At 36.4% G+C, this 10,987-nt stretch overlaps 1 protein-coding gene across 1 annotated transcript; it reads right to left on the bottom strand.

The window, feature by feature from the left end:
- Positions 1 to 272: 272 nt before the first annotated feature.
- fam198b (family with sequence similarity 198 member B) lies at positions 273 to 10,263 on the bottom strand. Its single transcript, XM_015385816.1, has 4 exons — positions 9,448 to 10,263; positions 7,713 to 7,918; positions 6,592 to 6,812; positions 273 to 595 (listed from the first exon to the last, which is right to left on the bottom strand). The coding sequence occupies exons 1-4, from the start codon at positions 10,193 to 10,195 to the stop codon at positions 388 to 390; spliced, it is 1,383 nt and encodes a 460-aa protein (XP_015241302.1). The 5' UTR covers positions 10,196 to 10,263; the 3' UTR covers positions 273 to 387.
- Positions 10,264 to 10,987: the final 724 nt, after the last annotated feature.

The raw sequence follows: 10,987 nt of genomic DNA, 5'->3' as shown, positions 1-10,987 counted from the left end.
CATTACCAGACAGGACACTGAAAAAAATATTTATTTTAGTGCAAATTTTTTATGAAAAATAAGTTTTACTTCTTCATACCCCTTTTCAGAAAATTTACATTAATCAATGTCCTTCTCTGGCTGTATATACCAACAGGTTTCTTGACAGTTTTTTTTTTTTTTGCTTAACTCATTATTTTTTAATTTTTGACATTTTTCACCCTTATATTTTTGAGCAAGCGATTACAAAACAATTTTTATCACAGTATAACTATACATTTCATGATGCTTTTAGTAAAAAACAAAAAGAACAAATAGATTTCTTCCCTTTTAAACTATTTACAAGCAGATCTGAATATTTTAAATAATTTATGTAAATAAAAAACAGCCTCAACTTTTACAATAAAATCAATCATTCATTGAAATAACTTTGATCCCGTGAGCATTGATATAGGCAAGAAGGACCTTGGCTCGCTTCTCAATAACATCAATCAGCTTGTCGATGCCCTCTCGACCACCCTGGCTTTCCCAATACACCTTGTCCAGAAACAGTGACTGGAGAAGTCTTTCCCTCAGCTTCCTCATCCTCACTACAGACACAGCCTGCTCCGGAAGCCTAGAAAGACAAAAGAAGATTCTTGATTAAGTTAGGGTACATTTATCCATGTTGAAGCAGTATAATTTGATCAGATCATGGGATGAGCATAATATGGAGATATGAGAAGCACACACAAACTGTTTGTCACATTATAACCACAATATATTTTCTTAGGATTTTATGTAATAGACCAACACAAAATAGCACACAATTATAGTATGGAAGGTGAAATGATAAATGGTTACCAAGGAGGGTTTCCTGACCATTGTAAATCACTCAACATTAGAGCTGTCAAGTTGAATAAAAAGTTAAAAATAAGATTATTGCCCTCAGCAGAATGCTCAAGTCACCAGAAGTATATGCATTGCTATTCTTTACTATTATCAGGAAGTCCACAAACTGTAGTTAAAAGCCTTCAGCTGACCCAAAATGCTGCAGCCAGAGTTCTGAAGAAAAATAAAAACTGAGATTATATATCTCCTATCCTAGCTTCTCTTCGTTGACTTCCTGTTAAATTCTGAATAGAATTTCAAATCCTCCTTCTTACATATAAAGCCTTAAATTGCCAAGCTGCATCTTATATCAGACATATAAGTAATCCCCATGTTCCTAACAGAGCACTTCACTCTCAATCTGCAGGTTTACTCCTGGTTCCTGAATTTTTTAATAGTAGACTGGGAGGCAGATCTTTTATTTTTCATGGAAGTTTTAGTCCATTAGGTAGACATCTTGTCTAATTTTAAGGGTAGGCTTTAAAATTAACTTTTTGATAAAGCTTATAGTTAGTGGCTCAGGTTATCCTGAGCTAGCTCTATAGTTATGCTGCTTTAGGCTTAGACTGGTGGAGGACATAGGCACCCTTTTCCTCAATCTGCAGTATTTGTTTGTTCAACCTCTAACGTCATGTTCTCTCTGCTTTTTCCTTATAATAGTAGCTTCATCTGGTCTGTTCATGTTTGGCTGTGATGGTGTCTCAGCCAAACAGGAAAATATCAACTGTGCTGCTACCATTAACACCTTTGTTTATAGCTGTTGGAGCTTGGCCTGTTTTTCAGTTTAGTCCTATTTCTTTTAATGTGACTAACTGTATGTGCTCTCTCTCATCCTCTGACAAGGGCTGCGTCAGAGCTCGTCTGACTGGCTGTGTCTTTCTTGGAGGGGGGTGGGGGAGACTTTGAACCAATCAAACTGTATGATCTGGTTGAATTGTATCTATAAAGTGCCTTGAGATAACATGTGTGGTGAATCTGCGCTTTATACATAAAATTTATTGGATATCTGATACCGGGAGGGTTTGGGTGGTGTTCTGGTGTGCACCACATCAACAATAAGGGCAAAAGAAATAAGAAACATGCAGACTCCCTTCCTTGATTTCACTTGAGATCTAAATAGTCAATGCAGAGAAATAATCAATCACAGCCTATATGGGCTTTGTTACTGTGTGCGTTGATAACATACAAATTCCCTCTTTCACTTGCTACCCTAATGTGCAGCCTTTTTGGCATGTATTACGGGAAAAAATATAATAGACCAAAAGTTTTTTGAATAAATATCAAAGATAGCTACAGCTCAGTGCACAACAGAACACTAGACAAGTATTCAAATAAAGCCCTCAAAAGCCTGCAACTGTCCGTCTGTCTGGAGAAGGCAAGCTAATAAAAGCAGCCTAGCAGGAAATAAGCTTGATTGGGTTTCTGCAGAAATCAGCCCACAGTTGCATCTGATGAAGCTGATGGCTGATGAAGAGGAGAGTAAAGCTGACTTCACACATACCACTACATGTGTCTATTACATCATCCAGCACAAAAAGCGGAGTGCCGAACCCATCCATGTATCAGCTCTTATTTTGAAAATTTATTAGATCTGCTTTACTCTCACTATTTCTGACTTCCTCTGTGGCTCATCTGGTTGTTAGATTTTGCTCGGTTATTGGTCAAAAATAGACTCAATGCATTTATCTGATGGGTGGTAGAGGGGATGTTTGTCATGCTGCAGTATAACAGAGTCAGTATGAATTACCACGCTGACTAGAAACGCTTATTTTTGTCATGGAACAGAGCAGGCATGGATGAAGGAGTCTGTGTGAAAAAGCAGACAGGGAGGCCAGAATCATAATACAAGTGGTTTAGGGTAAAAAGTCACATTTACAATTTTTCTCTTATTTCTAATCTCTCTGGTTTGAACAAACTTTACGAGTGCTCTGGACTTGGCCTAGGAGTCTTGCACAGTCAGCTGTTATCCAAACCTAGGTTTTCCAGTAAATGACTACATTTGTTGTTACTTAGAAGCAATTTTCTATTGGCTACATCAGGCTACAAGCTGCATCATTATATTTTATGAAACTCTGCCATAAGAAATTTTGTTTTTATTCACAGATGACTATCAGTCACTACACCTGCAGCTCTCATGTCGGTAACCAGGGGAGATTAGTGTAATTTGTTATTTAAAAAAAAAAGAACAGTCAGTGTAATATATGTGAAATCAAGCTACTGTTATCTGGAACATCTGGAACAGAAAATAAAAAAGTTCAGCAGCATGGCAAGACTTGCAATCATTTCACTCCATGGTAGTTCCTTGACTTTATTATAAAATGTGGATTGTTTGGGTTTGAGTCTGTCTGAATTCGTCAAATTAGGAGTTTTGCCATTAACATTATTATGTTTATGCTGTACGAAAGAGATGTAGAGTTATGGAGATGTACAGTAAAAGTTGTTAAAAGGACATTTTGCCAAATATTTTGTGGTCCTTGTCTATGGCGAACTCATATTGAGCATTTACATGATTGGTTGCACCTTTTGATTTTATTAGTAGTCTAGTTTTCATTGACTGTTTTCTGATTAAGAGGTTTTCAGAAATCAGTCCCAGTTACTTAAATCTGTAGTTATGCTCAGTGCAGTGGAATACTCATATGAGTTAAAGGATTTTCTGTTTAAGTAAACCCAGTAGGTTGCATCAAGTCTGAAATATCTTACCATTGCTCCAAGGTTCCTGCAATAGCTCACCTAATTTAATTACATGAGGGCTGTTTATTGGGAGACAGGTGCAATGCTCGCCTGGAGATGTAGAGTTAGATATTCAACACATATTATAATTGATATTTTAAAGCTCTGAATAACTCAGCTACGGTTACTGCTTTTAAAATGTATAAGTATATCAATATAGTAGTAATCAAAAGTAGTACTATAGGGGAATAACAAGAAAGAAACAGTCAAAGCTCTCAGGATCACTCTCTTCAAGCCCGTCTCATTAAAGGCATCTCACAAATAAGGGGAGAACTGATCCTTGGGAAGCTAATAAAGTAACAAAGAGTGGCAGGTTCTGTTGTCTCAAGCTAAACCTAACATTTAATAAAGGTTTCTCTGTTGCTGTTTTCCATCCGACACTATAGGAAACTGATTTTTAGTAGCCTTGTTTCTGGTTTTTGTTTAGACAGTCAACGGTCAAATCCCATAACATTATATTGGATATGCTTTTATGATATTCTTTGTGAAAATTTTATTTGGGAATCCTACCTTAGAATACAATTAGTAAAGAGTGTGAATCAACTTTCTAATAATCTACCTGTTTTTCCGATTCACTTATAATTTCAAAAGCTGTTCTGTAAATGTGTTACTCTTGGACAGACTGGGATACGCTTTGATCAAATTGGAGTGTCCAATGACTATTAATTGATCCTGTAGTTAAATTTTTTTTGGATTACCTCCAATATTAAATTAGTAAGTGACGCTATTATGCAGACTTTCAAAGGTGTCATCACCCAAAAATTGAAAAGTTAAAACAATCTGCACTCTGTCCTCTTCTACATACTAAAATTTTAAAGGGCTATAGTGGAAAGTGTGTTTGTGTCAGAATGACAGCGTGGTACTGGAAGTGTATGGCACAGGGGATGATGCATGGGGGTTAAAGGAAACAGTCTGGACTCGGCTTATGCTCATTTCCAAGAGCTGCGAAAGTGATCGCCCCCCCTGCAGACACTCAATAGCCCATTTCATGACCTACTTATGTGCTGTTCTAGCATGAGCTTCACTTTATGTTGATACGCCATGCTACATCTCCATGTACATGTTTCATACTTCTCTCTAGAGATGTCTTACAGCTGCTATAAGTGCTCCACTTTCTCCCCTGGTGTGCTGTATGATTTTTATAGGTGTATTTTTCTCTCTTACTTTTTTCAGAACTTCCTTAAGACTTTTAGGGATGCTCATTCCACTCCACTGCCATCTGTGGTTTATACATATGCAACCTGAGCTCATTGTCTCAACAAAAAATATCACTATCTGCCCCAAATAACAATTAAGATCCTAGATTCTTGATTATGTAGATTTATTACACAGACAGACATTTTAAGGCCTCTGTTTGATAATTGTTACGATTTTCCACATAAAAATAATGAATACATGTCATTTAATTTTCTAAAGCGTCAATATGTAACATTTCGAATACAGAAATGTGGGCTTAATGAAAGATATGTTTAATATCTGCTTAAAGGTTGTCAGTAGCCTTCATTGAAATGCATATAATTTACTGAGATGTTACTGTATACATTTAATTCAATCAAATTAATGACTTGATTTTTTTAATTTAATAAAAAATTTTACATATAAAATCCCTCTTATTTTTTTTTTTTTATTTATGTTTGATAATTTTAGCAGAAGAAAAATATTAAAGAAAAGTGGTAAAAGCAAGTCAGGCTAATGTTAGCTCCCTACCAGAAATAACATAAATGCTGGAAGAGGACCAAAATCACATTTTGTGGAGAGGGCACTCGTATGGGGGTTTCTGGTTTTAACAAGAGCCGACACGGAAAAAAAAAAAAAAAACTTTCACTCTTGGTTGTTCTACAGGTATTTACTGAAGCCCAACCTCAAAGCATATTTTATATGACAAAACAAGGATCTGACAAATCTTCAATAAAGGCTGCATTTGTTGAGTGTTTAAAACACTTGTTGCTTTCTCTAGATTATCCTACCTGAAGCACAGATCTCCCCCCTTCTGACTAAAGGTTGGATTATTGCCCCGTTTACATTACCCTTTTGAAACTGTACTAATAGCGGTCCGTGAACAGTAACTGAGATAACTGTTGAGTGTAAATGGCACGCAAACAGAACCGGACCGTGCAAGACACAACTGAACTGCGTTAAACTGGTACTAGTTCAAGAGTAGGGCTTGGCGCAGTTCAGTTCAGGCTCGGTTCTCAGATAATAAAGGGTGCATGAGCAGACTGCATCATGTCCTTAACTCTGTAATCATAAAATTTCAGACATTCATAAAAATCCTAGCTGTTTCCAACATCTGTAAGCCCTAATTAGACTATTGTTTGTCATATCCACTTCCCAAAAGCCGACTCTTTCAAGTAAATTTACCAAAGGCAGCCTTTTTCACCTGACTCTCTGCAAGCAATGAAATATCAATATTATAACCAAACATAACTTCCTGAATGTTACAGGTGCCGCCATTTTGATTTGCTTGATTCCCTCCTTCAATCCTACAGAGCAGAAAAAAGCTGTTTGCAGCTTTTCAAAGCCTCTTTGTGGTTTTTCCCAATCTGTAGATTGTGGTGGTTTTTAATAACTTGAATCACAAGATGTTTTTAGATGTGGAGTCGTTGGTAGGAACTGTTGCATACTTGCAATGTTTTGCTTCGCCAATCTGTCTGAATAGCTAAACGTTTTCCAGGGTACATGGTGTGGAATGGATGCCAGAGAGACATGGAAGCTAAAAATTATGTAATTTCCTATTTCCGTAGGAAAAACATGTTGCACAGGAATTGATTTGAGGGTTAAAGAAAAGGGGTCCAGAATGTAAATGTCAAATTTTTTTTGTTTGCTTGTAAAATTTTTAAAATGAAACTGCCACTTCATTATTTATCTTCACTATGTGTTAGTCTATCGAACAAAGGTTTTGTAGAACACTGTCATACATATTGTTACATCCTAGCCTTGAAAATGTAATACAGTAATGGTGGAAAACAATGAAAACATATTACAGGAATTGATAAAGCTGAACCAACTTACTCCTTAATTCCCTCCAGCAGCCTAAAGTCCAGGTTGTCCTCATTGCGGTCAAAGTACCCCTTGTTGTCCATGAAGACTAGATGCCTGAGATCATGTTCTCTGTGGAAAATGTTTGTCAGTTGTAAGTTCTCCTGGTTCTTACATGCAGCAGGGTGTCCAACACATGCATCTTCCTGCCGGGGCCTGAATCCGCAGCAGCTTGGATCCAGACGGTTGTGAATCTAATGAGACAAATTAAATGTTCTCTGAAAACATAACATAACATAAGAGCTGCAGTTAGGATTTATTTCCTTACTCTATTTAAATCCAAAACAATAATTGTATTACAGATTTAATTAGGTGTTAAAGGTTTGGCAATAAAATATAAGGGTTTAAAAACCTTTCTTCTTAACTGATCAGTTTGTCTCTTTGGCTCCAGTTAGCATTTTAGATGTTATAAAAGAAATCAAATCAGAACACCACATCGTAATGTAACATCATTGCATGGGGATTGACTTAAGCTTAAAAAGGCATCACCTCCTGTTGCATAACACCTGCTGCCTTCAAAGGGAATTGTGACCATAAATGCGATTAAAGTTCTAGTTAATTCTTTGCACTAAATTAAAAAACATGAAGCAACAAAGCCTTCAAAAAGCGACACTAAAAAAAGGAGACACAATCCACTTAAATGCCCTTGCTCGATCCTGTAGAAGACATTTGGAGGCTACTGTAACTGTAGATGACAGATACCTCAATAGTCTCATAAATTCAGATTATCATCACAGGGACTTAAAAGAGGTTATAGTAAAGTAAAAAATGTAATAGTGCTGCTTTAAAACAGAAAACAATGATTTATGCAAAAGCACCACATACAGATAAAGCTATAAGATGTAAAATATTATATTTCTCCTCAGTTTACTTACAGTAGGTGTAATCTCTTTAAATAAGAGGGGGTTCTGAAATTGTGTAATTTTATAGAAACCTCTTACACAAGATATAATGTTTTGCCAAATTACAAAATTTACAATCGCATTTAAATGTTTACAACATCTGCCAGAGGAAAGTCCTGAAGAATAAAATGTACAAATCATTTATGAAGCAATTTGACACATAAATGTTAACAGAGCTGAAATGAAGCTTACCTGTAGCAAAAAGTCAAACAGAGCTAATTTGCTCCATTCGCTGTAATGAATCGATGAGCACCCAGAATCAGACTTTGGGATACCGTTTCTATGCCAGCACCTCTGTGTTAGGAAGTTCTGGTACTCTCTCCATGTTATCCTCACACTAGCTGGGTCTTTAGGGTACAACGATGCATCCCATAGCACCACCTGGTAGACCTGGCTATCTGAAGTGACAGAGGAACAGGAATTAAATTGTTGCATTAGAGCATGTTAAATCTAAAAACCCTCATGAACCAGAGGTATCCTTTCAGTTTCAATTAAATTGACTAGAATCCCTAGAAAACACATTTGTGATCCCTATAATTTCGCAGATAAAGGCAGGAAGGAGAAAGAAAAACAATATGGTCCCCAAGATAAGAGTTATGTGTAAGAATAATTCTCTAAGGTTTGGTTAAAAAAAGCATGTATTATGTATTAAAAATGGTTTATAGCTATTTAATCTCATACAAGGTCAAAAGGTGAATGAGCAAAGGCAGCAGTGTTTATCTGAACTCAATACCCAGAAGTGTAAACATTTTGTTCGCCTGGTTCAACTTAACATACTCATAAATTTTTAATACAGATAACAAAATATGAAAGCAGAAGTAGGCATGAGTCAAAGAGCAGGACTGTTGTAATACAAGGTAAGGCAACAAAGAGACTTGCTTCCAATTACCATATAATCTTAACATCTGTGTATAAAAAAGATTCAAACGTTGCAAATGCTCTGAAGTATCAAAAAACCGGTTCAGAGCCTAGAAAGATATTCAGAGGGTCTGTGAACATTTTAACATTGTTTTTATGATTACAACAAACATGTATGTATTTATCAAAAATAGCCACCCAAGGCAGTGAATATTTCTGGTGGAAGGAGGGGAAATAAAATAACAAGATCTTCTTTTTATAGATAGATAGATAGATAGATAGATAGATAGATAGATAGATAGATAGATAGATAGATAGATAGATAGATAGATAGATAGATAGATAGATAGATAGATAGATAGATAGATAGATAGACAGACAGACAGACAGACAGACAGACAGACAGACAGACAGACAGACAGACAGACAGACAGAAAATTTCAAATGTCAGCCTCCAAACTTTATATTTTATGGAGTCTACTCAGATCTCCTTTAAGTACATGTTCGCTACTTTGTGACAAATTAAAAACAGTACTTTAACTGCTTTCTTTCAACATTTAAGTCCTTTTAAATGGGCCTGTTTCTCTTTAAATGCATGGTTAATTGTTCTTTGTCAACAGTTTCTCTTTTCTGTCAGCTGAAGTGGTCACCTGCATTTTGGTGGGTTTGCATTTTGGAAATATTCTTTCTGTTCGTAGGTGATGGATTCCACCTTTTTCCTGACTTTTCTGTGCTTCCTCAGTCATCCTCTGTTTGCTCTTTATTGTTCGTTTTGAACCAAGTACTGCAAACTTCAGAATGAATTAAGGGGAACTCTGTAAACTAATCTGATCATCTCTGAAGGTAGTTTTCCCTGCATTACAAATATATTTTATTTGTAGGTTTTACTTTAACAGCTTAATAAATGTACCAGGTTGTAATGTGACAGCATTTGAAGTCCCAACACTTTAGAGCAGCAACATAAAACCCCAACATAATGTAATAATAACATGTAAATAATATTGTGATCATTCTTTTTAATAAACAGTAGAAACATGTCATGTTGATGTCACGCCTTGCATTGACATACCGTGCAAAGAGCCAAACTTTCTGCTTACTGCAGGTAGTGTCCTATTTAGTCCGAGCACCCTATCCAAATGGAAAGCAAATACCTCCGTGTTATCCACGGAGCTGTGGATAATTCCGCACTGGCCCCTACATGCATTAGTCCTTTTCAGCTGTTTAGGGGACAGCAGAGTGCCCCTTCTCGCTGACTCAAACATCAGAAGGGGTTTCGCGTCCGTACGATCGAGTTCTTTCATTTGCAAAACTTTAGCGTCTGCAAGGAAGCGCATGCTCTCAATGTCCTCTGCGCTGAACCATGGCGGTGCTTTTTGGCTGTAAATTCTGATATTACTATCAGGACGAGAGGCTGTTCCATCGTTAGAAGATTTTGCAGAAAAGCCTTCTTTCCAGAATGTCTGAAGTGCAGCGCCTCCGTTTATTTGGCCTGCGTTTGGTTCCAAGCCGGGTCGTTTGCGCTGCGTAATAGACGCATAGATCGCTTTTCTTCTCATTTTGGTCCTCAGCTTTGATTTGACCGCACCTCCAATATGAGTTGGTTTAAGACGCTTGGAATTTAAAGTTATGTAAACCACATTATATCGGGTCGGGACACCCAAACTAGCTGAGATCCGCAGATCTAAACTGTAAGAGTGATGCTCTCCACGGGTTTGCAGCTTCTCTTCCTCCTTACTTCGTCTGCGGTTGGGTTGGTCTAAATAACCAACTTTTAGAAACAACAAAAATAAGCTGATTAAACACAGAAAAATCCACATTTTTTTGACAGAAGAGCCCCTCCCAAAGCGGTGGGTCAGTTTTAAAAAATAGAAACACGGCCAGTATATGCGAAAGTTCCCCATTGTGAATCATCTCATTGTTACAGATGATTTTTTTTTTTTTTTTTTTAACAAGTTCAAACTGGGGAGGAGCACAATTTAAATACTCAGTTTGGAGGAGAGGCTTTTTGACTGTTCATTTAGACAAATACATATGTAAAATATATAACTTCATTTCGCTTTTTGGTCTTGTATTGAAATATCTTAATTGCGGTCAGAACATTATTATATATTTGAGGGTGAGTAATAGTGATATTAATTTTATAGTGGGGATTATGGATCTATTGAGGCACTTCCTCGAGATAAATTGTGTTTTATGAAAACAGTGCTTTAATGTAAACTGCTCAAAGTAAATGTATTAGATAGGCTACATATTTCTAATGATGTCTATTTAAAAAATTATAATTTAGACGGAAGGCTAAAAATCACGCGTTTTAGGCGACATCTGCTGTTTCAAATCCCTGTTCTGACATCTCAGAGCCTTTCCAGGAAACTGACTCAGACCATCAGCTGAACAGGATAAAATGGAAAAATGTTTATTTAAAAGGAGAATTTAAAAAATAAATAAATTTCCCGTGACAGAAGCACGCAGGAAGGCAACAAATCAGGCAATTTCCTGTTTTATATCAAAACTCTAATAAATCCTCAGACAAAAGTATCTATCGTATAAGCGATTCAATCTTGCAATATATATATATATATATATATATATATATATATATATATATATAT

The sequence above is a fragment of the Cyprinodon variegatus genome, unplaced genomic scaffold (assembly GCF_000732505.1).
Source record: "Cyprinodon variegatus isolate N-32 unplaced genomic scaffold, C_variegatus-1.0 Scaffold349, whole genome shotgun sequence".
Classification (NCBI taxonomy): domain Eukaryota; kingdom Metazoa; phylum Chordata; class Actinopteri; order Cyprinodontiformes; family Cyprinodontidae; genus Cyprinodon; species Cyprinodon variegatus.
Note: the sequence above shows the minus strand (reverse complement) of the source record. Positions and strands in the feature narration are given on the sequence as shown.